The 26,805-nt window shown below is 45.8% G+C and overlaps 1 protein-coding gene across 5 annotated transcripts in view; it reads right to left on the bottom strand.

The window, feature by feature from the left end:
* Window positions 1-26,805, bottom strand: part of OLFM1 (olfactomedin 1) — a 77,899-nt gene that overhangs the window by 18,312 nt on the left and 32,782 nt on the right. For all 5 annotated transcript variants that reach the window (XM_025183480.2, XM_006120754.3, XM_006120753.2 and 2 more), the window contains exons 2-4: window positions 24,301-24,450; window positions 17,049-17,204; window positions 14,273-14,492 (exon numbers count right to left, since the gene is read on the bottom strand). In XM_025183480.2, the coding sequence (XP_025039265.1) occupies window positions 14,273-14,492; window positions 17,049-17,204; window positions 24,301-24,351 (427 nt within the window). In that variant the 5' untranslated portion in view covers window positions 24,352-24,450. The remainder of the gene's footprint in view (window positions 1-14,272; window positions 14,493-17,048; window positions 17,205-24,300; window positions 24,451-26,805) is intronic.

The raw sequence follows: 26,805 nt of genomic DNA, 5'->3' as shown, positions 1-26,805 counted from the left end.
TTAAAAGTCAGATGAATGATCGATTGAGCCCCTGGAGTTACATTTAAGCTAAGACAACATCAGTCATTCGGAGTTATTGTTCTGGATGGGCAGCTACAATCTTGTGGTATATCTAGACTACAGGCTTTTGTCGACAGAAGTTTTGTCGACAGTTACTGTCGACAAAGCTTCTGTCGACAAAGAGCATCTAGACTACATCCAGTTCTGTCGACAAAGCAAGCCGCTTTGTCAACATGACAGTGTAGATGCAAAGGAAAGTGTAGATGCAATAATGCCTTCTGACAGAACTCTGTCAACAAAAGGCATTATTCCTCGTAGAATGAGGTTTACAGCCATCGACAAAACTGCTGAGTTCTGTTGACGCTATGTTGACAGAACTCAGCGGCAGTGTAGATGCAGGTATGGTTTTGTCAACAAAAGTCCACTTTTGTCCACAAAACCCTGGGCTGTGTCTACACTGGGCCACTTATTCCGGAAAATCAGCCGCTTTTCCGGAATAAGCTGCGAACTGTCTACACTGGCCCTTGAATTTCCGGAAAAGCAACGACGCTCTACTGTAAAAAATCAGCCGCTATTCTGGAAAAACTATTCTGCTCCCGCTCGGGCATAAGTCCTTATTCCGGAACACTGTTCCGGAAAAGGGCCAGTGTAGACAGCCCAGTAGTCTTTTCTGGAAAAAAGCCCCGATTGCGAAAATGGTGATCAGGGCTCTTTTCCGGAAAAGCGCGTCTACATTGGCCACAGACGCTTTTCCGGAAAAAGGGCTTTTCCGGAAAAGCAGCCTGCCAATGTAGACGCTCCTTTTCTGGAAAAACTGAAAAAGGAATAGCATTCCGTTTTAAGCAGTTCCGGAAATTCATGCCAGTGTAGACACAGCCCTGAAGTCTAGACACACCCTTGGCATTGCATTGGGAGTTTTAGTGGCGTTTGCTCATTTCAGCCAAGAAGCAACGACAAACATTACACAACGGGCTTTTGTATATCAGGTGCTTACTGACTGCTGGATATAGGTTGGGAGGAAATGTGTGCTGGAAGTCCTGGGGTGTGTGGAATGCTTTCTGCTAGGCACGGAGACCTTCTCAATGTGAATCCACCACAGCTCCAGCACCTGACAAAACAGGATCCTTGTATGGCCTATTACAAATGAATACATCAGTGAGACCCATGGCTGTACATGGGCAAATTAAATTGCTTTGTGTAACTTAGTCATTATAGTTAGGTAAAGTCCTGGATATATAGCTCATTTCTTTATGTGTTTCTTTGGAAAAGAGAAGTCTGAGAGGGGACAGCCATTTTTCAAGTGCCTAAAAGGGTGTTACAAGGAGGAGGGAGAAATATTGTTCTCGACCTCTGAGGATAGGACAAGAACAATGGGCTTACCTTGCAGCAAGAGAGGTTTAGATTGGACATTGTGTGTCTACACTGCACTCTAAACTCAAAATAAGATACTTATTTAGGTACATATTTCGAGTTTATTTCAAAATAGGCTATTTCAAAATTTGGTGCTGTCTACAAATTTCTCTACATTATTAGTCTACATTACTCCCTCGTGCTTTCTGTGTCTCTTGGGGGAAGGAATAAGGATCTTGGGCAAAAAATGTTTTTTGCGCAAAACGGAAATGTTCACACTACTTGTTTTTGTGCATAAACCCCTTGCACAAAAATGGATCGGACGAGTTTATGCAAATGAAGCACAAGAAAATGCTTATCTGCGCTTCGTTTGCATGGACTCTTCCGGCAATATGTAGTGTAGACATAGTCTCTGACACTGAGTATTTGCCTACATGGCAAACTCAGCCCTTTCAAAGAGAAGCAGGGACATGTGGGTCACCTGTTAGTTGCGCTAGGCGCTGTACAAACATGGAACAGAGTCCTGCCTGCCACCACAATAGAAATAACTAATAATGTGTGCAGGGCTCAGTCATATTATATATATGTTTCTTTAGCCTCACTCATGATTTTAATACTGACTATCCCAACTATAGGATAAACCTGGATAGACCCAATAGCTCCGTGTTTCTGCTTATTTTTCCTCTGGCTCTTTGCATGCTTCAGGGGACCATTTCTAGTGCTTAAGTTAGGCGAGTTCAGACATTTGGAGGGTATTTCAAATCACCGGGTGGTGAGACTAGCATAAGATGACTTGGATTTGCTTTATTTTGTCTCTACAAATTATTCCTTGATGCAGGGAGAAAAAAGGGGGAGGAGATTAAAAAAACAAACATGACTGCTATGGAATTCCTGATGCAGGAAGTGTTTAAGGAGAGGCTAGAGCAGAAGTGACCAACTCATTTAACAAAGAGAGCCGAAACAGTGGCGAGCAAAATGAGAAGAGCCGCACCACAATTGTCAAGCAAAAAGAAAAAAAAAAGGGGAGCCTGATCCTTTAAGAAACAAGCTTAGGCTTTTTGGCCATATCAGGCTCCCGTCAACGGCCACCATCTTGGGCACCATTTTAAATCACTGCCCTGGTAAGCACAAGGGAGCCGGGGGCTGTTGGGGGTGGGGCGCAGGAGTGGCTTTGCAAGCCGCACTTCGCATGCGGCTTGCGAGCCGTCTGGGCTAGACAAATATTGATCAGGGATGGATGGAGCATACTTAGGGTACGTCTAGACTACCGTGTTTTGTCGATGGAAGTTTTGTCGACAGATACTGTCGACAAAACTTCCATCGACAAAGAGCGTCCAGACACATTGAGTTCTGTCGACAAAGCAAGCTGCTTTGTCGACAGAACTCCGTAGTCTGGACGCAATGTTACAGGCAATAACACCTTCTGTCGACAGAGTTCTGTCGACAGAAGGTGTTATACCTCATAAAATGAGGTATACCAGCGTCGACAAAACTGCTGAGTTCTGTCGACGTTATGTCGAGTAGATTGACTAGACTAATTTGTTGAGCCCTGCTCATACTCATGCCACTAAAACACCAGGCAGGCTCAGGAAATATTGGTTTAAGGCTCAGATTTTCAAGGCTCACGTCCCTGGTGTTCCTCATGATGATCTCTCAGGCCATGTCGACACTAGGAGATTATTTCAAATTTACTAAGTTCGACTTCTGGGAACCTGATTTTACAAAGGGTGTGTCTACACAGCCGTGTTAATTCGGAATAAGGGTCATTATTCTGAAAACAACAATGCGAACATCTACATGGCAATTCCGTTATTTTGAAATAAATTTGAAATAACGGATGGCTTATTCTGACTTCTATAAACCACGAGGAATAACGCCTATTCTGAAACAGCTATTTTGAAATAGCGGTAGCGTGGATGCTCCATTGCTGCTATTTTGAAATAGCTCCTTCCCAGCACTATTCAAAGCAATTACTCCCTAGTGCTTCCTCTGGGTCTAAATTGAGGTAGCACATCCACATTAGGGGAGCCTGCCTTGGAATAATTTTGAGGCTTCCCTACAGTGTAGATGCAATATTTCGAAATAAGCTACTTTGGAGTCTTTCTTCTGAAATAGCTTATTCCGAAATAAGTGTGCAGTGTAGACGTACCCAAATTCGAACTTCCGTATCCTCGCGACGGGGAAGAATTGAATGTAGTCTGAGGCAGGCTCCTTTAATGTGAATGTGCTACCTCAGACTCAGGAATCACTCTGTGGAGTTGTGGGAGGCCTATCAGAGGCCAATTAGTTTGAATTAGTGGCACTGGAGCATCCAGACTAATGTTATTTCGGAATTACACATTCAGGACTATCATTACTCCTCGTGAAAAGCAGGACTACAGAGTTCAAATTCCATGGCCCCTTCTTCCAGAATAAAAGGCTTGGGTAGTGTAGATGTATCACTTTGAAATAAGCCCCTCAAGGTCGAATTTGTGAGTAAAAGCCTCGTGTGGACTAGGCCTCAGTCTCATGTGTCAATTAAACCCTTCTCTTGACCTTGCCTTCACTAAATTGCCCTGCAGGGAAGTGCAAGCATACCTCAGCCATCCCACCCGGTTTCAGACTACAACCGTCATATCTTCACCACGCTTGTAACGGCCTGTCTCTTTTTACACAGCCAGCGTGTGAGGTGAGGTGGCCGAGCAGCCATTTTAAAGCCACAGGATCTTTAGGTTAATGGCAGAGGGCTTGTTGGATTTTGAACTCAGTGGTTATTGTGAGTCACCAGCCCGACAGGCCAAGTTAGGGTCTTGCATGTCTGCTGGGGATAGATTCTTCCCCTCAGCCCAGAGACAAAGGGAATCCTGTGGACATCAAGGGAAATTATTTGTGTCCTGCAGCAGGGGGCACTATTAGGAGCTGTGGACTGGTCACAACAGACACTATTGGTGTTGCCTGAAGGAGCGCTATCAACTGCAACCTCTTTCCACCTGCTTTTAAGGGGGTAACATGAACTCACTCATATGCTACCATGCTCCTGGATGTTAGGAAAAACTATTTCCCTAGGAGGGTGGGGAAACACTGGGATGGGTTCCCAAAGGAAGTGGTGGAATCTCCATTCCCAGAGGGTTTTAAGTCCTGGCTTGACAAAGTCCCGGCTGGGATGATTTAGTTGGGGTTGGTCCTGCCTCGGGCAGGGGGCTGGACTTGACCTCCTGAGGTCTCTTCCAGACCTAGGGCTCTATGATTCTATGAGCTCCAGGCATCAGGAGGGAGCAGGGCTGGAGGAGGAAGGGGAGCATTATACCCCTTTGAGATAGATTTGCAAGATAGACTTTTGCCCTGAATTTCTTAATTCAACAATGCACCTCCATTTGCACTCTCCCGATCTTGCCTTTGTCTTCTGCCTGGGGGGAATCGGGGACTCTAATCGGACTGCGAATCCAAACGCAGCTGGCATGGATACGTGCGTGTGGCAGGAGGAGAGCACACACTTCTATGTCTCTCAGTCTCTATTGTGTAAAATGGTGGGGCAGCGCTTTGCTGGGGAGGTTTTATTTTAAAGACCAGCTCCCTGTTCCGTCCTAAGACCCATTTCAGAACAGGGGTGTACCCATCCTTCTTAAGCCCTGCCAAGGGAGCATGCGTCAGGGCTTTAAGAATCAAGACCAACCCTGAAAAGGACGAGACTCCTGAATCTGCAAAGAGCAGCTGCTCTTTTAGAACTACTCCTTAAACGAGAGGGGGCGTTTAAGTGACACGTTGAGTACTGCTCCAAGAATTCTCTTCAGGACATTCGGGGGAGGCTTCACAGCACCATACAAACTGCGATCATTACAAAATGTGAACAGAACCACACACTGGACACACATGCATGCACCCCAAGGTCAGGAAATGGTCTCAGCATTGATTTGTCAGTAAAGCTGAGGAGAAAAAGAAAAGCATGGGGGGCGGGGAGGAGAGGAACTTTGTCTACAGCAAATCATTCCTCAGCAATTCGGAGCTCAGTGCAACGGGCGGGGAGGGGGGATGGAATGGGGTGATAATACTGACAAGGAAATGGGAGGGGCTCCCCGACACTGTGAGACATCTCTGTCACTAGTCTCGCACCTTCAGCTGGCCAGACCAATGTGGAACAGGTATTTGGCAGCATTTTAAGTTAGTAATACTGTAAATACCCTCTAAACCAGAGCTACTTAACTTTGGAAGCCCTGGGGGCCACAATGATATTCATAGCACATGCCGAGGGCCGCAAACTTAAATGTGGTTGCATGTATATGTAAATATATATGCAAATATATGCAAATAACTTTTCACACTGATAGGCGTGAATACAAAGCACTTCCCACAATGTCCCGGTGTTCCCGGTACCGCCTCCCTGGGGGCTAGAAACACCGACACTCTGTACCCGTCTGTTCCAACCAGCCCATCCGCTTGCGTCTTTCAGTGCTCACCCCGCCTGGGAGATGCCTCACCATTATGGAGTGTGTTCTCAGTGGAGGCCACGTTCAAAGGATCCCACCTGCGGGCCATCTGTTTAGCCCTGTGTAAACCCAAACTGCACTGCGGGCCGCAAATATACAGGCCGTGGGCCGCATGCGGCCCACAGGCCATGTGTTGAGTAGCCCCACTCTAGACTGTGGACAGAGAATGGTTTTTTTGTTGCTGTCTGGGCAATACCTTGATACAGCCTTGATGCTTCACTCATATTCCTTTGCCTGTCTCTATTAGGGTGCGTCTAGACAGCACCCTAAACTGGAACTAAGATATGCAATTTGCACTACGCCAATTGCGTACCTTAGTTCGAATCTTTCAAAATAGCTTATTTTGAAATTTGGTGCGTCTACACAGCACCAAATTTTGAAGTAACGCACTATTTCGAGCCATGCCTTATCCCTTGTGCAACGAGGTTTCCCAGAATGGTGAAATAGCACGCCTGTTTCTTCGAAAAATATTGCGAAATAATGGGCGGCTTCTGTAGAAGCAGGGTAGGTGCAGTGTAGTCGTACCTATCGATATTTTTCCAGCTCTATAGCTGGGAAAAAAATGGGAACAGCTAACACAATTCGGCAAATTTGGCTTCATTTTGTGCTGGTGGAATATCACTGAGCAGATAAATTTATAGAAAAAAAATCAAGGATTTTTTGATCAATTTATTCTATACTCACATTTTTTGTACTCTAGAATAGCAAGAAATCTTAGGCATCTAATCCATGTTGATTAGCTGTAATTGACCAGATAAGCTACATAACCGGGCAAGCCTAAAAGCACTTCCAGGGCAAATGTTTGCAAACACAAATGGCAAAGTCTGTTCCCACAAACGTTTGTTGTACTGTTTGCTCCCTGCCAAAATTGAACCAGTAGCACACGGTAGCATGAATAGAGACAGAGATCAAAAACGAAAGGAGGGTGAGAAAATGGCCTAAGTAAAGCTGCTTAAAATACACCAACACCTAGCTGCAGACAGTTGCTTGCATGATCTGCCCAGCTGTGCTGGAATACATGGGAACTTTTACCCCAAACTGTTCTGTAAATTACCAGGCTCTCTCATCTGTCCAGGATGGAATCAGGGCCATGCTCAAGTTTTTTACAGGTACTGGCTGGGCCTATTTATCAGTCAAGCATGAAGTTCAGACACCAGAATAAACCAGTTCTTCCCCTTTGCCTCCTCTGCCACCATCTGAGAAGTTTTCCCCTTGCCTGTCTCATCTCACACACTTCCCTGAAATTCCCTGCTAAGTCATGGGACAGTCTGGGAGCCCTTAACTCTTTCCTGAATTTTTTACCTTTTAGTAGATCTCCAAAATATATATAACCGACACCGAGCGATCACTTCATCCACCACTGAAGGGCAACCACCTCTGAGATGGATCATGTGACAGGGTTGCCAATTTTCCCAACAGGACATTGTAGCAATGGCATTTATAGCAAATGGTGTCCGGTCCACCCAGTGGGAAAGTTGGCAACTCTTACATGATATTAAACAGCACACAACAGCCACTCTACAACAGTTCTGGATGGCAAGTGAAGAACATAGGGCCAGAGTCTGAGGCCAGGTCTACACTGTGGGGGAAGGTTGTCTTAAGGTACGCTACTTCAGCTGCATAAATAATATAGCTGGAGTTGGCATACCCGAGGCTGGGATTGGTGCCGTTTCCACAGTGGGAGATCAACGGGAGAAACGCTCCCTTTAACTTCCCATACTCCTCCCAACAGTGAGCAGTACTGGTTCAGATGGGGGCACCCTCAGCGTTTGATTTAGCAAGTCTTTACTAGCCCTGCTAAATCAAACCCCGAAAGATTGATTGCCAGAGCATCGATCCTGTGGGAAGCGTGGCCTTATACACTGATTTTCAGCAGCAGAGGATCTCTGCACAGGGAGAGAGAATGCAACTACCCAACTTGGAGCTCAGTCAGTGGCATTATTCCTGTAGATTGTGGGAAGGACCTGCCGTTCTTCAGACCCACTTCTCCTACAGCTCGTTTTAAAGCACAAGTTCCCCAGCAGCAACAAACCCGCAGGTACGGCAGTAACCTGATTTTATGCAGTATCTATGTGAACTAGGGCTGCCCAGCATCTCTGACCGCCATCCCTTTACCTTTTAAAACCCCATTCCTACTCAGCAGCATTCCAAGGCGCATACAACGGGCTTGGTAGAACACTGCTCCAAAATGTGCTAAAAGTCCAGCCTGTTCCAGACTTGAAATCAATAGGCCTGTTCCACATGGAGCTGCTCCCATTTTGCAGCAGCTGAAATCAATGGAGTCACCCCGACACAGAATAACAGAGTGGAGCATGGAACCCCGACACGGGAAGAGAGATGGGGGCTGTACTCAAAGGAAATTGTGGTGATTCCAAGAGCTGAGTGCTAATAAACTTCATTGACTGGCCAGTTCCGGTCCTAGCAGCAGGGGTGGGGTTGCATACAGAGACGAGTGCTGCCAAATTGGAGGGAGTTGTCTCTGGATCTCACTTCCTTAGGACCAGACTCTAAGCAGAACAGGCCTGGCAAGCGGCTTATTTTCAAAGATCCAGATTCTCACTTGAGAGCCGTGATGTTCTGGGATGGATCTGGAACCTGTTAAAATTCTGCCACCAGGAAGGTCCATGTGGGCTTCCTGTATGTGGGTCACATCCTCCATGGGGGTCAGTGCCACCATGGCTCCACTGAAATGAGCTGGCCCCTTCTTTCTGGGTACTGGGACAACACCCCTGCCTGGGTTGACTTATCCCTGGAACCGGAAACAAAGCACAAATGCTCCCAACACATGCCTTTCTCCTTTGTCTGCCACGTGCTACGGATGCTCTCCTGCAGGGGAGCTTTGAAGGCAGCAGTCTGCAAAGCCGTACTTGTGGTTTGCAAGAGGCTGACCACGCTCTCCCGCCCCCCACGCCCTCTTTCTTTTCAAGCGACTGGCTAACATGGCAGGCGAATGTTTGCAAACTCGGGACCCAACTCCTCCACTGGCGTAGAACAGTGCAGCTCCACAGAAGTCAGTGGCACTGTGCTGAGTAACACCAGGCAAGGAAGCCGGGCTGGAGTATTTAAAATTAAGTTTCTAAAACCCAAGCAGGCACCTTGCAACTAGAGACGCTAGCTTCCTGTAAGTGCTGTCGACTCCAATGAGGGCTAATTTAGCTACAACTACTGCAGAGAGAGAGAGTTCTTGGAGTCATGGTGGATATTTCTCTGAAAATAGCCACTCAGTGGGCAGAGGCAGTCAAAAAAGCAAACAGCATGTTAGGAAACATTAAAAAAGGGATAGAGAATAAGACAGAGAACATCTTATTGCCTTTGTAAATCCATGGTACATCCACACCTTGAATACTGCCTACAGATGTGGTTGCCTCATCTCAAAAAAGATAGCTTGGCGTTGGAAAAGGTTCAGAAAAGGGCAACAAAAATGATGAGAGGTTTGGAACAGGTCCCATATGAAGAGAGATTAAAAAGTCTCCTCTTTCCTAAGCTGAAAAGTCCAAGTCTAAGGGGGGGATATGATAGAGATCTATAAAATCATGACTGGCGTGGAGAAAGAGAATAAGGAAAAGTTATTTACTTGTTCCCATAACATAAGAACTAGGGGTCACCAAAACAAAATCAATAGGCTGCAGGTTTAAAACAAACAAAATGAAGGTTTTTTTCCCCCCACTCAGCACACAGTCAACCTGTGGAACTCCTTGCCAGAGGATGTGATGAAGGCCAGGACTTAAATATGGTTCAGAAAAGAGCTAGATAGATTTGTTCATCCTCTGTTTGTCTGGAAATGGGTGACAGGAGAGGAATCACGTGAGGATTACCTGTTGTGTTCCGTCCCTCTGGCATAGGCCACTGTCGGCAGACAGGACACTGGGCTAGATGAATCTTTGGTCTGACCCAGTATGGCCATTCTTATGTTCTTCATGGGATTTGCATATGCTCGGTCTGCCTGATACTTAGTCCATTTATTTAGCTTCCTAAGTAGGGATTTAGGAGGTAACACTGAGCATCAAGGAAGGAAAACGCAGGTCCTAACGAAATAAATTCATTTCAAAGCTACACAGGTGAGTTTACATGCAAAGTGAATTTTACATTCTTGCATGAGAATATTCCTGCAACGAGGTGCTTGCATATGAGATTACACGCGCTCATGCGGTCAGAGAACAGGACCCCTTCTCTGATCAGTCCCATCTAAGCAAGTGAATTCCACACTTGAATATTTGAGGGCAAGCCACACACACCCAAACCACAGAAGTTAGGTACATTATTTAGCTAATGAAACTTGAATAAATACAGAAAGGAGGGTAACCACTCGATCTAAGGAATTGTTGCCAACAGCCAAAGAGGGCCAGATTGTTTAAATAATTAGTCATTACAGATTATTTACTTAGCTCAAATTGGATTCCCCTAGTCCCTCCTTTTCTCCTTGAAATCACACATAGCTTTGGTCCATGGGGGATGTATCACATGTTCAGGGAGCACTATTACAGAAGCCTTCGGTTAAAATATTGACAGCACAATACTGCTCCACTTTCACATATAGCTGTGGTATTATTTTTTTTCTGCTCTAGAATGTTATTTTTTCCTTCTATGCTCTCTCTTCAGTTCCTACAGTTAAAGTGACGAAAGGTCAGCAGAGAGCTGGCAGCCGAAAACAAAGTGAGTCTCTTATTTCACAAGAGACAGGACTTGAACATAAGAGCAACCAAAAAGTGATAGGTTTGAAGAGACACTCTCTACTATGGAATAGAAACTAGATCACTGCTCTCCATTTGTTACCTTGCGTGAAACTCCATCTCTACTGCTTCTCTTTTGAAGGAAAAGACAAATGATTCCTCACAACAGAATGGTCTTGTGATTAAGGCACTCGACGGAGCCTCTGGAGACGTGGCCTTAATTCCAGGCTCTGCCACAGACTCGCTAAGTGACCTTGGTCAAATCACTTAATCTTTCTATCGCTTTGTTCCCCATCTATTAAATAATACTTCCTCATGCTCGCACACCCTTTCCTTGCCAGTCCAGGTAGTAAACTCTTGGGGGAAGGGACTATCCCTCATTATAAATCGATGCAGCCTCAGTACAATTCGGTCCAACTCAGCTGAAGTCTGTAGGTCCTACCATTATAACAAAAAATAATAATTACCAGGATCCATTTTACTTGAAAACATTTAGGGTGAACCTCAGACAGCCCAGAAAGAGGTCTATTCACCTCTGATTTTCCACTGAAGCCAAACTTTGAGGTCTTAAATGGGGCACAGACCTTTGTGCTGTGAATTTCCCCTTTAGAGCACAGAGCTGGAGAATTTTTCTTTACAGCCCCAAAACCACTGTGATAGTGTACATGGTAAATAACAAGGAGCAGCAGTGGCATACCTTGCTTGCATCTTTCCAGCAAGGAGGGGAAAGAAGCTTTGGCATGTGTTTTTATTTTTAAATCAAGGGGCCCGATCCCCAGTCGGTATAAATCAGCCTAACTCCATCCTTTAGACCAGAGATGGACAACCGGGTCTAGTGAGCGGGCCGCATGAGTGGCCCTCCTTCATCTCAGTGGGCTACATGATTAAAATTCAGTGGTGGGCAACCTAGGATCTGTGGCCCACTGGGGATTCCACCTGCAGCCCATGCACCCCCTCCCTCTCTGCTTCCTTCCCCCACACCTCTCACGCACTAGGGCACTGGAGCCCTGTACTTCCTATGTCTCCCCCTTTCTCCCAGCACCATGAATCGTCTGATCCGTTCTCCATCTCCGCTCCTCCCCGACCCTCCCATAAACAGCTGATCAGCAGATACATGGCACTGCAAAAGTTCTGTGAGGGTGGGGGAGAAGCAGGTAAGTGCAGGGCTCCAATGCCCTAGAGTGCAATAGGCCCTTGGGTAGGGTTGCCAGGTGTCCGGTATTCACCCGAACAGTCCGGTATTCACGTCCCCCATCCCGTAAAAAAAAAAAAAAAAAAAACGGAAAATATTGGACATGTAAAATGTCCAGTATTTCCTGTCTCCCTTGGCCAGAAGCCTGGTAGGGAAAATTTCCCCCTGCGGCATCTGGTGAGGGTGGGGGAGTGAGGCATGTGGGGGCATTTAAAGGCACAGCACTTTACTTTTTTTTTTTTTTGCTTAACAACTTCGGTCTCCCCCCTTTTTTTCTCAACAGAATTTTTTTCCACATTGTTTTTTTTGGTGGAGGGAGAGGTATTCGGTATTTTTGGTTAAACCATCTGGCAACCCAACCCATGGGGCAGACGGGGGTGCCCGGGCCACACATAGAACCCCAGCAGGCCACGGTATTCGCCTGTGCTGATTGGTAAGAGCCTGGCCAATCTCATTAAGTTTCCTGCGGAAATGGGCCTTTCCCTTCCCCAACACAGAGAGACCGTGGCATTTTCAAAAGCATGTACATAACTTCCTTTCCATTTCCAAGTTTCATTTTCAAAACGCATTAGGCACAGAGGAGCCTACGTCTCACTGGCTTTTAATTAGACTTATGCCCTAGAGGCTGAGTGTTAACAACTAGAGTCACTTAAAACACCTTGGCAAATTTTACCCATCGCTCCCATAAAAATGTGTCTGTGCATATATACTATTCAAAGGGTATGTCTACACTACAGAGTTTTGTTGGATAAATGGTCATGCACTGAGTTACATCCACACTGCAATCGCGTTCTTCCAAAAGTAAATCGAAAGAACAGAGGGGTTTTTCCAACATTGGTAATCCTCTTTCTACAAGGAAGAAGCTTTTTTCTGAGGCTGTGTCCAGACTCAGGGGTTTTTTCGAAAAAACTTCACCTGCGTCTAGACTGCAGCCGCGTTCTTTCGAAATTAAATCGAAAGAATGCGGCTTTTCTTTCGACGGTGGTAAACCTAATTCCACGAGGAAGAACGCCTTCTTTTGAAAGTGCTCTTTCGAAAGAAGGCGTTCTTGAAAGCAAACAGGCTTTTTAGAAAGAGAGCATCCAGACTCACTGGGTGCTTTTTTCGAAAAAGCGGCTTGCTTTTTCGAAATTCTGCGTGCAGTCTAGACGCTCTCTTTCGAAAGAGGCTTGCAGTCTAGACATAGCCTGAAAGAGCTCTTTTGGAAAAAGGCGTGTGGACAGGGAAAAGGAAGTTCTTTCAAAAGAAGGGGAAAGAGGAAAAAGCGCAGGTGCCCTAATGGCCACTCCATCCATAGTAATCACAGTTTAAATGCGAGATAGCGTCCATTCAATATGGACGCTATCTTTCGAATAAGCCGATCGCTTTTTCAATACGCTTTTGTGTGTGGACGCTCTCTTTCGGAAGAAGTTTTTTCAGAAGAAGCCTGCAGTCTAGATGTAGCCTAAAAGAATTCATTGTCCTCTGTGGGCTTTTAGCTGGCAGGTGGGCTACAAGGTAACAGGTCAAGAGAATAATAGCAATCCATTTCTAAAGGGAGGAAGCTCCCGAATAAAGATGGCGAGGTCTAAAACCAAACAGAACCCATCCCTATAGCATAGACAGCCGAGAACTAGAATGGTACCTTGCCAAAAATATACAGTGATGATAAGGAAGCTTATTTTTAACGGAAGTCACTTGAGAGTATAATTTCAAATGTGCTACTGAAACAGGCTGGTGGATCAGCTAATATACTTAGATGACTTAAATTGCTTAACAAGCAAGTCAATAATGTAGGTGGAAATTAAATCAGGCAGGAGCTAGGTCAACAAATGTTGGCGGGGGGGGGAGGGGAATCTCTTGCAACAAGTACACAGAATGCAGAATTCCCACTTTCTCAAGGGACACTTTCACACTTTACTTGGGGCCAGATTCTGATCTGAGTTACAGGGATGTATTCTCCAGGAGAAACCTACTGACAAGAATGGGGGCCAATTGATACCAGAATCTAGCTTCTTGGGCTTTACAGCATCTATATATTTAGCCAGTATTGAAAGCAAGTGATGGGATGGGGGAGGGAGGGGTGTGATATTCTTTATAGCAGCTGCAGCCCACACACAAACATGAGCAAATACTGGTGAAGGCGTGTGCCCCTTGCTGGTAAAAAGCCATGCCTCACATACAGATTATTTAAAATAATATGCAGAGAAAGCTTGACCTGCCCCAGTTCTAGCTAGCGGAAAGACTGGACATTGATACACGAGATAAATGGCGAGCCAGTGTTTGCATTGCATAAGCAGTATTTTAAAATAGCCTATTTACCATATTTCACTGTTCATTTCTGCTAACTTTGCAAAGGCTCATGTCCAACTAAGGATAGGATCCTGCATGCACTTACACCACGAGTAACTTTACTCAGGTGAGTAACAACTCATGGTAGTAAAGTTACTCATGTGTAGCTCTGTGGACAGGATCGGACCCTGGTTTGGGAGCTCATAGCCAGTGCAGTGAAGGCCCATGGCGATGCCCGGTTCAACATGGCTACCTTCAGATGGTGTATGTACTGCGCTTTACATTGCTGGTGTTTTGCCAGTGCCACCATATTGTTCTGAGCCTACCTAATTTTTGCATGCATGCACGGAGCCTTTCTTCAAGATTTGACACTCTGTTCTGAAGCTCTTCGTAGTCATAGGCGCCAATCTCTTCCTGGAGTTCGTTTAGAACTGACGTCAGATTCTGGACCTCCTCTTTAAACTGCAATACCAATTTTGCATCGGCTTTGTACTCTTCCAACACTGGTATCAAAGGCCTAAGTTCCTCCATTTTCGCTTTTATTGCCTGCAAGGTTAAAATAAGCTTGGTTCAGTGCTATGCGTGCAAAAATCTGCCACACTCTGCCTTGACCTGGCTGCTTCCTACGTGAGTGGAAGGTTCTTATCCCCACAATTATTATTATCATTATTATTTTATTTTGGTCCAAAATGATGTATTAGAAAGAGCATATTAAACAGTCTGCAGAACACCAAAATATTTGGGAAAGGCCTTTATTTGTCATTTTTAGAATGCAACAGCTTACGGTTACATGCTTCAGATCACATACACAAAGAGTTCTTTGTTTTTTTGCTTTTTTCTTAAAAAAATTATATATATATATGCATTGACAAGGGTTTCAAACTATTCATGAAATGCATCTACAATTGCATGCAAAGGAAGATCTCGGTTGTGGTGCAAGGTTCCTTAGTGAGATATGGTACTAATTTGGAAAATAAAATAAAAATAAAAATGCATGGTGCAAAATGCTCTGTGACCCTCTTTTCATGGTTACATGGGAGTGAACTGCTTCTTCAGTCACTGCAGCATTGAAAAAACTTTCTTTTAAGTTAGCCCTGCAAGCAAGAAAATGAAATACTGTTGAGGAGCTAGCTTACTACCCTGCCTTACACAGACATCCACTCATAAACAAATACTTTTATGGTAGGAAAAAACCAAAAACAAACAGAACTCCCACCACTCACATTTTAATGTTGGAGTTGGGCAGAGACAAAATGTTGTGACTGTTATTTAAAATAACGCCTGGGCAGCAATTATTATGAAAATTATTCCTTAATGCTATTTAATCATGCCAAAATACCATAATTAATTTTGTTCTCGAGAAACGCAGCCTTTATTTCGCCAAACTTTTTTTTAATGGAAAGAAAGGCTGTCTTTAAACCATTGTCCACAACATTTCGTTGAAGATGCTCTGAGACAGCAATGCACGTGTAAATATGCATGCACTTATTATTTAATGAAGCATTGGATAATATTTATAATAAGTAGGCTTGGAAGGATTCAATTTTTATTGATAAAGGTTGATAAATGTTGATTTCACCATAAACAAACAGAGGAAAAAAATATTTCCACCAACAATAATTGAAATGAACAAATAGAGAAAATAAGAAAAATGCAACGTGAGAATTTACTACAGTTTGTGTTAAGGGTATTCATTTTGAGCAGCTCAACATATGACAATTTGTGTTCTAGAGCTTTAATATTCGCAATCTCAGAATCTACTGTTGTTAAATAATTATTGCTGTGTGCTCCCCCTGCTCTGGCCTCTCATGCTTTCCCTCAACCATTGAAAAATTTAAAACGATAAAAATCAGGAAAAAAAGTGTATTATTTTGAGCAACTGTGAAAATTTAAATTGATAAAAACTGGGGGAAAGGTTAAAAATAAACATTTATCTGGTATATCTTTCACAGCAAATATAAATATTGTATTCTGCCAACTCTAATAATAGGCCAGCTTTTGATCTCACTTAAACCAATGTAAAACCAGAGAAGCACCAGAGGTAATTCCATTTCAGATTCTTATTCGATGCTTAGGTCCATGGTACCTGAGTGTCTTGTGGAATTACTCTGGATTTAAATTGGCATAAATGAGATTTGAAACCAGTCCTTGAAGTGAAGCATTATTTGTTTTCCATGCCTCTCTGTTTCAAGTGACACGCTTCCTCTCTGATATGTTCACTGAAGAACACAAATAAAAAAGTGTAAAACATCACCACGGGAGGGGAGGAAATAAAATCACATCGTTGGAGCCAGTAGGGTCAACAGCCTCACCGGGCCCCAGGGCAAAGTTGGGGGAGGGGCAGCTTTGCGGTCCCAGAAGGGGCGGAGTTAGAGGCAGGCAGTCTCGGCACCAGCTAGAGCGCACTCCAACGCGCTTCTCCCTTGCGGCCCTCACGGCCACCCAGAGCATGCCATGGCTGTGCTCTGGTGGTGATTTAAAGGGCCCAAGACTCTGGTCACCATCACTGCTGCAGTACACATGGTAACCAAGGTACCAGGCCTTTTGAATTGCTGGTAAATTAGGGCTAAATAACAGCACAGAACACAGAGAGCCAGGACTTCGTGGCTGTAAACAAACTCTATGGGGCTGTGAGAAACTTGGCCACACCCACAATAAATGGACGTCTGACTAACTAACATCATGCCGGACCACGGATGTTGTCGGACCAGAGGGTGCCGGATTACAGAGGTTCAGCCTGTACCGGCATTTTTTTCTCCTCGCTGTTGGCATGTCACTTTAGTCATTTGGTCCCATGTTTACATAGTAAGGGTGCATATTAGAAGACCCGCTCTCAACGAGTGCTTGAACAGTCCTTGCCTGGAAATTCAGTACATTCAAGATGTGAGTCCATTCAGGCAAAACTAGCCTGGATATCAATTTTTGCTGAGTAAGGCCTAGAATGCAGAGGGTAGAGAACCCTAGGATGGTGCCACATAGCATGTCCACCTACTTAGAAGTCTGGAAAATTGTTTTTGTCTTCTATGATCATTTGGCCCCTGGAATATTGGAGCAGAGGAAGAGACACTGCAGCCTTAATAGAAGGCTGGGAGACGTACGTACCTTAAACTGTCTTGCCAGGTGTTGTTTGTGACTCTCTTCCACTTGCTTGAATTTTGATTCCAACCCCTTCATCTGGTTCTCCATCTTCTCGACGTATTGTAAGTCTCTTTGAGTCCGCCTGTCCAGTACCTCTATTGACTGAGACATGTTTTGCACCTGTCCAAAGAAATAACCAAAGACAAAAGCAACAAAGTCAAAGACGGGAGCTTCCATAGGCACGAGGCCACAGCATTCGCCTCGCGACGCAAAACGTTGACCTTTTCCCAGTCAGCCAACAAAGCTAAAGAGGAATCAACAGATGCATTATTCACTAGCTAATCAGCAGCATCTGATGGCATTATGACCATGTGCTCCAACACAGAGCAAATTGGTTTCATAAACATTTATTTTGCCATGCTCCAGAAAATAAGCCAACAATCATGAATGCAAATAAGGATTGTAGTCAAGGACAAAAGGCCTGGGTCTTAATGGTCTCTTTGATTGGCTGAGCCGGAGTCAGATGCAAGTGGAAAGACTATTAGTTAAAGAGAAGCATATTTGACGGAGAATAGTACTTCTGCTCAGCTATGAATTAGGCAATCAGTGAATGTTTCTTGATGTGCATGGAGCAGTGCTGAGTGCCAACTTTAAACCCAGCTAGCAAAACCTCGCTATTCAAACAGTGCGGCCTTCTCCTTGGGACTAGTTGTGTGTCCTCAGTCACACAGAATGCATTCAGAGGCGGACAGCGCTCTGTATACTGGTAACATGAGTTCATGATTGAAGGCTAATGTTTCCACCTGTAGTCTCTGATTATGGTGCCTGTAATTTCTGGCTGGCCTGCCGGGACCCTCTGATTTTAGCGGCCACAAGGTTGAAATCCATGCTAGGTGCCACCAGTGAGCTCACGTTTCAAATGATGAAAAACACAGATCGCCACTTTGAAAAGCGCTATGAGAATCCAGGCTGCTGTGACTGAAATAGGGGGGAAGGAGGAAGCAAGGTGGTTATCAGAATGACCTGATTCTGAAGGATGGCCGTCAACTGAGATGCTAAATTGCTGGTTTCTCCTTCCAACATTTGTGCCATTACGGGATGTTAACCATGATCCCAGTTGAGGAAAGCAAAGAAGTGTAAGAATAGACTGTATGGACAGAGACAATGTTATTGTTCTTTATTTGGGCCGTTCCTAACACAATAGAGTCCTGAGATGTTACAATATCAATAAAACCAATGCAGTGTGCTACAACACTACTACTGCTACTAGGAGGAGGGAGAAAAATTGTTCTTCTCGACCTCTAATGGTGGGACAAGAAGCAATGGACTTATATTGCAGCAAGAGAGATTTAGGTTGGACATTAGGAAGAATCTTCCTAGCTCTCAGGGTTGTTAAACACTGGAATAAATTGCCTAGGGAGGTTGACGAGTCTCCATCATTGGAGATATTTCAGAGCAGAATAGATAGACATTTATCAGGAATGATCTAGATGGTGCTTGGTCCTGCCGGGAGGGTGGGGGACTGGACCGGATGACCTCTTGAGGTCCCATCCTGTTCTATGATTCTATACTTATTAAAAAACCCTTGATTTCAGTTTGGAATATTCCAGTTCTTAAAGTTAAGCTCAATGAGAACCTACTGGGATTCTTATCAGAACCCAAATCTTAAGGAAATCTTACTCTTTGCTTGCAGAGGAAATGATGGGCAATGAGCAAATTCCAAGCAGCTCTCTGAGTTCTGTGCTGCCGCAGTTAGCCCCTGTTTCTGTATTCAATGGTCAGTGAGGCCAGGTGTAATAATATTCAACTGGAAGGGTAGAGAAGAGATTCCTGCCACTCAATATTGCCTTCAGGGCTTCACTGAGCCAGTGTAACTCCTCTTGAACACAGCCATGGGAATTGTGGATGGTACCAGAAAGTACCTTGGAACATTGCTGGAGCCAGCCAAGGGACAAATGCTAGCTTTTCCATAGGTCCTGTGAAATGATGGAGGTGGACCCATCATTAACATTTGATAGCAAGGCCAATATGGAAAGTAACAATTCCACTAATTAAGGGGAACCCATGCACTTGATAAGTTGTGACATTCTAAGGTGGAGAAGTCCATCGTCCGAATGGCTTGTAGGCTAGTAAATTTCTCTCCCTTCTGGTCCGGGGACTGTGATCAGAAGAATACATTTTCAGTGCCTAATTCCAGCTGTATCCCCCATCCACACACAGCAACAGATATCCCAGTGTAACCCCCACACTTAGGCTACATCTTCACTGTTTTTGCGCAAAAACCGGCGGAGTGTCCACATCTCAAGTGTGCTTTTGTACAAGAAAATCAACAGAACAGAGGGCTTTTGCCAATAGAGTTATTCTTCTCCCCACGAGGAATAAGTCCTTTTTGCACTACAGCTCTTGCGCAAAAAGGCAGGTGTGGACACTCCACAGGAGTTTCTTGCGCAAGAAACCCCCATCAGAAAAAGCACAGGTGCTCTGATGGCCATTCTGTGAATGGCCATCAGAGCTTTCTTGCGCAAGAGCATCCATTCAGTGTGGATGCTCTCTTGCGCAAAAGCACGTCGCTTTTGCAATGTGCTTTGAGGTCCGGACGCACTTTTCTGCAAGACGTTTTGGCTCAAAAATTCTTGCGCAAAAGGCTTCTTCCGCAAAAACCCTGCAGTGTAGACAAAGCCCTAGTGTGGTTCACTGTCCCATGCAGCGCCGCTTAGGCCAGGCTGTATAGGTCTCTTTTTATGTGTTGCTGTAAGTAGTCTGAGTAGCAGCTGACTTTTAGCTCAAGCAGTAAAGGCTCCCACACTACACTGCAGAGATCCCAAGTTCAAATTCTCCAGGTGGCAGGATCAGGCCTTTAGGTAGACTGCACTGAATGGGGAGGAGAAGAAAAATCAATATCTATTTTTCTGCAATGGATAGGTGGGCATTTAAAGAGCTCTGTCCGCTCTGGTGGTATGACTGAGCTTTTGCTTGGACAAGATTTTTATCCGATTGACCCAGCCAGTCCTTCCATGAAAAAATCTGCATCCACTTAGTAGGACCACTTTGTGTGTCTGCCAGTGGGGAAGGGAATTAAGTCTGAAGTTGCCTAAAACTGAGTCAATTAATTCCGCCAGTGCGCTCTCTCAATAAAAAGCCTAATGGGGGCATGAATTAAGATAAGGCAAGTCGGGAAGGGGCCACACAGTTTACACCAAGCACGTTACTGAAAGATACTCTGTTAAAGTTCAGATCCATTCTGTTCATTGCTAATAAGTTTTTTTTAATTAAGTAACCACCTATGCTGGACATTTTAAAACATCAATTACTTTTATTCCTGATCTTGGACAATTGTGCAAAATTCATCACCTAAAGAGCCACATCTTTTATTTTCATTAGCATTTTAAGGCCTTGGTCCAACAAAGCACTTAAGTCCATGATTAAACTTAAATGAGACTGCTCATGAACTTAAGGTCAAGCATGTGCTTGACTGCTTTAGGGGGCCGAAATACATTCTGTCTTAAATTTCCCTCCATTTCCTCCAATTACTTACGACCCCTGAAGAACCTTCGTTAAAAGTAGTCTTTATCTATGAAACACCTATATTCTGAGTGCTCATAAAGCCTCTTTTTTCAGTACTCTAATGACAGACATGCCAACAGTTGCCAAGGGGAAAATACCTTTTTTGTTCCCTAGGGTAAAATCAGATAAGAAGATGAATTTTAAGCTTAAATTCTGCTTCCAGTTATGCTAGCTTCTTTGACACTGAAGGAGTGACTCTGGATTAATACCCTGTGTAAATGGGGAGCAGAACGTGGCTTGGTGATTCTAGGAAGCCACACTGGGGACAGAGAGACATGGGGTGGGAGAAGGCAGGATGATGGCAGAAAGGGGGGGTTTAGGGGTCAGTAAGAGACATCCCCTTCTAACCCGCTGTAAATCCTGGGCCACATTGCATAATCCATGCAGCCGGAGGTGGCCTGCAGGCTGGGAGGTTAAGACCCCTGTCCTAGATCCTGAACATCCCAGTGTGGGTGCTACCCTTTGGGGATACCATCTCTGAGCAACACCCCTGCCTGGACCATCTGGAGCTACATGCATGTGCCACTATTTGTGGCAAAGGCCCAGTTCATTAACTTGTAAGCAGCAGCAGACTCATAAACCTCCATTCATGGCCTGCCTGTGAAAAGGCGATAGAGAGCTATGCTGTGACAAAAATTGGGGTGTGCCCCATTCTATTTTCAAATTTTATTATAACTTTGCCTTAAGAAGGGATTAAAAACCCCACAAGGTGCCAAGTGATGTCAATGCCCTTTGAACTAGAAAAAGATGCGGGATAGTCACTGGAATTTCACTTCCTATGTTGGAATCAACGGTGGGAGTGGGTTACAATTTTGAACTGATCTTTTAACTGCCAAAACCTCTATGCAAAGCCTATAACATCAGGTTCTAAGGAAGAAATTTCTCTGCTTTTCAAAAAAAATTACTTACTCAGAAACATGCAGCTTTGCTCAGAACAGTTACAGGGACGTTTTATTATCCCTGAAAGTGACTATTTATTTATGGTGGTGTTCCTCCTTGGAAAATCCAAACACAATGACATTTTGGATACATTATGTTTCTTCTGTGATGGGAGAGGTCCAGATTGGATATTAGGAAAAACTATTTTACTAGGAGGGTAGTGAAGCATTGGAATGGGTTACCTAGGGAAGTAGTGGAGTCTCCATCCCTAGAGGTGTTTAAGTCTCGGCTTGACAAAGCCCTGGCCGGGTTGATTTAGATGGGATTGGTCCTGCCTAGAGCGGAGGGCTGGACTTGACGACCTTCTGAGGTCTCTTCCAGTTCTGATTCTACGATAAGGGGATGGTTGGATGAAATAACATGATCTTGGTAACTAATTGACCATTCATTACCAGTTGGAAATAGGTCAATGGAGGGATGATAGGAGTTGCTATAGGGAACTTTCTGGGTGTCTGGCTGGTGAGTCTTGCCCCCATGCTCAGGGTTTAGCTGATCGCCATATTTGGGGTCAGGAAGGAATTTTCCTCCAGGGTAGATTGGCAGAGGCCCTGGAGGTTTTTCGCCTTCCTCTGTAGCATTGGGCACAGATCACAGCTGAAGGACTCTCTGCATGTTGGGGCCTTCAAAGTATTTGAAGGCTTCAATATCTGAGACATAGGTGAGAGGATTATTCTAAGAGGGGTGGGCGAGATTCTGTGGCCTGCACTGTGCAGGGGGTCAGACTAGATGATCATAATGGTCCCTTCTGACCTTAAAGTCTATGAGTCTATGAGTCTATGAGTTCTGTTACATTTGGTGAAAAAAAGGTGAGGCTAGTTCCCGGCACAAAACTAGGGGAGTTAAAAGGGGCAGGGGGACTCTAGCAAGGGGCAGGACTACTTGCAACCAGCAACAGATCTTTCTTACGAGCTTGGAAGGCTTCCAAAAGCATCTGCAGATACATTTTACTAAAAGGATTTTGTTTTCAATACAGATCCCAGCTGAAGCTTCATGGTGACGGCTGAAACTCATTCTTTTTATTTCTGGGTTCTCTTGTGAGGTGGAGTGTGTGTGGGGAGATAGACAAGTCAACACACATACACGAGCGTCTGACTTTGCATACCATTCTTCCCTCACTTTACACCCTGCCATGCCAAGAGCAGCTCGCTGTCTGAGAAAAACAATGAACATTTATATTTCAGCATCCTCAACATTGGAAACGATCACATTTTAGCTCTTTCACCCCACAGCCGCTGCTCCCATGTGAACAGGACTTTGGACCAAAACTTTCTTGTCTAATGCACGTGTGTAGCTCTGATGCTAGTGCTGTCCCACATGATAGTTCCTGTTTCGACTTCAGACTCTGTTTGTAGCATAAGCATCTAAAGAAATGCTACAAAGGCTTTGGTCTCTTCATATAATAACGAGAACTCGATCAACAGAACAAAGAAGAAGGGGTGTCGGGTATGTAAGGCAGGGGAAGGCACAGCCTTCCCAAACCGCCAGGAACAGCCCCGCCCATACTTGCCCCCAGAATGACTGCGGTAGGCGTTTTGGGGGCGGAGCGTTGCTGTCCCCAGTGCTCGTCCTCCCCACGCTTCAGGGCTGGGGAGGCCAGGCCTGGCTGTGTGATGCGCTCTCCTCCCTCCCCCTGGTGCTTCGGGGCTGGCCGCACAGCACAACACGCCCTGCCTCCTCCCTCCCCGGTGCTCAAGAGGCTGCAGCGTGGTGCACCTTCCACCAGGACTGGGGAGGCTGTGGCGAGCATGTGCCTGCTCCCTTCCTCATGGGTGGAAGGAGGAGCATGCGTGTGGCATGCTGCCCCACCTCCAGGGGGCAGGGAAGGGGCGGGGCCTAACAGAAGGGGCAGAGCTGGAGGTGGGGCTGGGAGTTTGCCTCCCCCAGCTCTGCCTTCACCGACTGCCCATGCAAAGGAGAAATGTGTAAGTCACTACCAGCTCCTGTTTGGGTTTATTATACTTAGTCACTCAAAACATTCACAGAGCTGCACTTGATGGGTTTTACTATACTAAGACCATCAACTGTCTCTAGGTATCAGCATAAAAATTATTCTGTCACACACTTCAGACCCTGGCAGAATATTTAGACATGACGTGCCCCAACACAAGAGTCTACTTCGATTTAGACCATTTCAAGAGAAATGGTGTTTCTTAAGGGGCTCCATTATCTAGAGAATTTTCTAAAATCGGGGATGTCTTCTGATCTCCCCGGACAGCAGACTATTAAAAAGGAATCGTCTGAATGTCAATGTTAAGAAGCAACCCCCAAACTCCCATGACAGTGTTATTTGATATCAGTGGCACACGCTGGCTCATCCAACCTTTTTAGTATCAACCCAGCTCCAAGAGCACCGGGTTCATTTTTAATTGTGCTTCTCTCTTGTCTCTTCGAGACTCACCCTTTGAAAATACTGAAGCGTTAATTCAATGCAATCCCAGTGGGATTAGAGTCAAGTGCAGAATTTTTCCTCCTGCTGAATTACATATGGCAATCATTGTGTGCCTCTGATCTTATAGCATTCCACAAAGGCTTTCGGCACCCTCCCTCTATCTCAATACTTATGCATCAAAGCCCCTGACAATCATTAACAAAGTGGTCTTCCCCCCGGGAAGCATCATCACCCCATTTTACAGAGGGGGAAAAGAGGCCTGGAAGGCATGGCTCCAAGAGTTCTTAGCAAAACCAAGAACTGCAGCCAGATTGCTTGAATCCCACCTCCCTTCACTCCCGGACCATCCTCCCCCGCTTTTCGCAGGATGGTTCCTCCCGTTACCTTTTCTAAGAGCTGCCTCAGCTGCTTTGTCCTGGCATCACGAGAGCACATCGTCTGTTGGGGGGCAACCACTGTGCATATACACCGTCCTTCGCTGTCCTGGGCAGAGCTGTAGACCTGCCAGCTTTCCTCTGGGTTGGTCGGCAACACCTAATTGATAACATGGACAAGGGGGCGGGTTAAGTAAAACAGGGGGATGCTTCAAGACCCGGGTGGGTCAGGGGCCACTGACTCAGAAAAAAAATCAGTCGGGGGCTGCACAAAAGTAAGAAGCACAAAAAAAAAAACCCCACCTCACATTCCCTTCACACATCAGAGCGAGGCTAGTAGATTTTCTGGGATGGGGCCAAAAATGAGGAGTTCAGTGTGTGGGAGGGGGTTGCCTGAGGTGTGGGGTCAAGGCACATGGGAAGATGCAGGAGTGGATTGGGGTTTGGCGGGTCTGGGAAGGTGCAGGAGCGGAGTGGGGGTGCAGGGTCGGGGGGGGGCAGAGAACTGGAGCACCAGCTTCCCAATGCTGAGGGGGGGAGCTCCAAACCTCAAGAGCCAGATCCAGGGAAGCCAGGGGCCTAATCCAGCCCCCCCGGCCGTAAATTCCCTATCCCGACTTAAAGGGTTGGTGAGAGGGTAGGAAAATGGGTGCACAGGAAGTATTTGGTGCTAAACATAAAATAAAATAGCAATCAAGCAACACTACAGACAAATCATGGACCCCCTGGAAAAAATAATGAAAGTTTCCTCTGAAGGCCCAGGAAAGATATTAGGAGAGGGTTTTTTAATGCAAAAATATGGATTGAGCACAGGTAAACAAAGAGTTTGATGGCATAAAAAGGGGAGCAAGAGTTGAAGCAGCTAATAGGGACCCCAGGGGGAAGACTGGGGGCATGTGACATGGAAAATCAAGGGCCAGTTGGATTGGTTGGCATCATTAAAGTGAGTTCTACTGCACACCCAGCTGGTGTGAAACCCGAGGCCATGCCACTATTAAAGCACACGCTCAATTTCTCCTTGGCACACAGAGGAAGAAGTGCATCCTGATGGACTAGTCGCTGCTCTACGGACTCTCCGAACTGAGCCATAATCAGTGCAAATCTGCAGAGCTCTCCAAGATCCTGAAACAGGAATTGGCTCTGAAGAGGAAAAGGCAACCAGCATTTTTACTGCCCCCAGCCCCGAACAACCTGGGAGACAGCTAACGAGCACTGCAACCTTGGACTGTGGCTGCCCAGATCACAGTGCTGATTGCATTTCCATCTGGGGAAAGGGAGTCCAGCAATGGAGCGAAACACAATTGCACAACCTTGTGCAAAATGCATGATTTAATCACCGTCTCTGCTCAGGTGGAGGGGACCGGCATTTCACCAGCGAGAAAGAAAAAAAGTGCTGGTGTAGGCTTTCATCTGCAGTGCATAACCTAGCAAATGGCTAGACAGACAGGCGGACAGATGGATATTCCCCAGCTAAAATTATTCGGAGTCTCATCCCGTTCTTGTAACAGGCCTTCGCCACCAACAGACACTCTCTCAAATGCTCTTCCTCTCCAAACAGTGAGTCTATTTTTTTTTAAGACAGAAGCACACGGCCCGCAGATGAGAAGTGCCGATTCTGTCCTGCTAAGGGAAGGCGGCAGGACTGTTGTACCCAGCCATTCCCAACCGAGAAGATTCCAGGACACACTCTCCTTGCAGAAAAGGCAAAGGGAACCAGAAGGGACGACTGAAATGCACTTGCAACTTCCCTGATTTCGTCTCCAGCCCAATAAAGACTACTGATTCCAGTGTCCCTTCTTACGGCTCTGACGCCTGGCAGCGGAGCATATGGAAATAGCCATATGCCACAAGGGACATGCTTCTCTCACGGGGAAGAAATAAGGGGAAGCAACCCCACACCCACGCCCCTCCCCACCACTCCCACCTTCCACCGCAGGATGCTCTCGAGACCACTCGCTAACAGGTTGTTACGTAACAGGATGGGCGGCTCAGAGGGGCGCCTGAGCTGTGCTGTCCAAGCACCAGGGCAGCCATGGCGGGACCCGCCCAGCACTGTGTGTGTCCTGCCCAGCAAGCGGCCATGCTGGGAATGGGCCCTGACCATGCCCTCCTTCGAATTGTGGCCAACGGGCCTCTCAGTCACCCCACCGCCACACAAATGGAGGCTGTAGCTCAGCTCCCAAGCACTCCATCTTGACAGCCTATTGAACAAGACACCAAGAGGTCCCTGGATGAACCCAGCAATACCCAGTCGCATTGAGGAGAGAAGGAAGGGTGGGTGGAGGGGGGAGGGAATGGAACACAATCCCTATTGAACCATTAGATTTTCCAAGACCAATGCCTCTGCCAGCACTAGTGTAAAACATCATCTTCTCCCCAAGGCACCCCCCCCTAAAGAAGTCCCTGGGAATATCTACCCCGCCCACTCCTGAAACACTACAAGATCAGAGACCTGCCCTTGGGAACCTGTGAGACGGCTTTGACCCGGATTATCAGTATTTAGACACACACACAG

The sequence above is a fragment of the Pelodiscus sinensis genome, chromosome 22 (assembly GCF_049634645.1).
Source record: "Pelodiscus sinensis isolate JC-2024 chromosome 22, ASM4963464v1, whole genome shotgun sequence".
In the NCBI taxonomy this organism is placed as follows: Eukaryota; Metazoa; Chordata; order Testudines; family Trionychidae; genus Pelodiscus; species Pelodiscus sinensis.
This window is presented reverse-complemented; position numbering and strand designations above follow the sequence as displayed.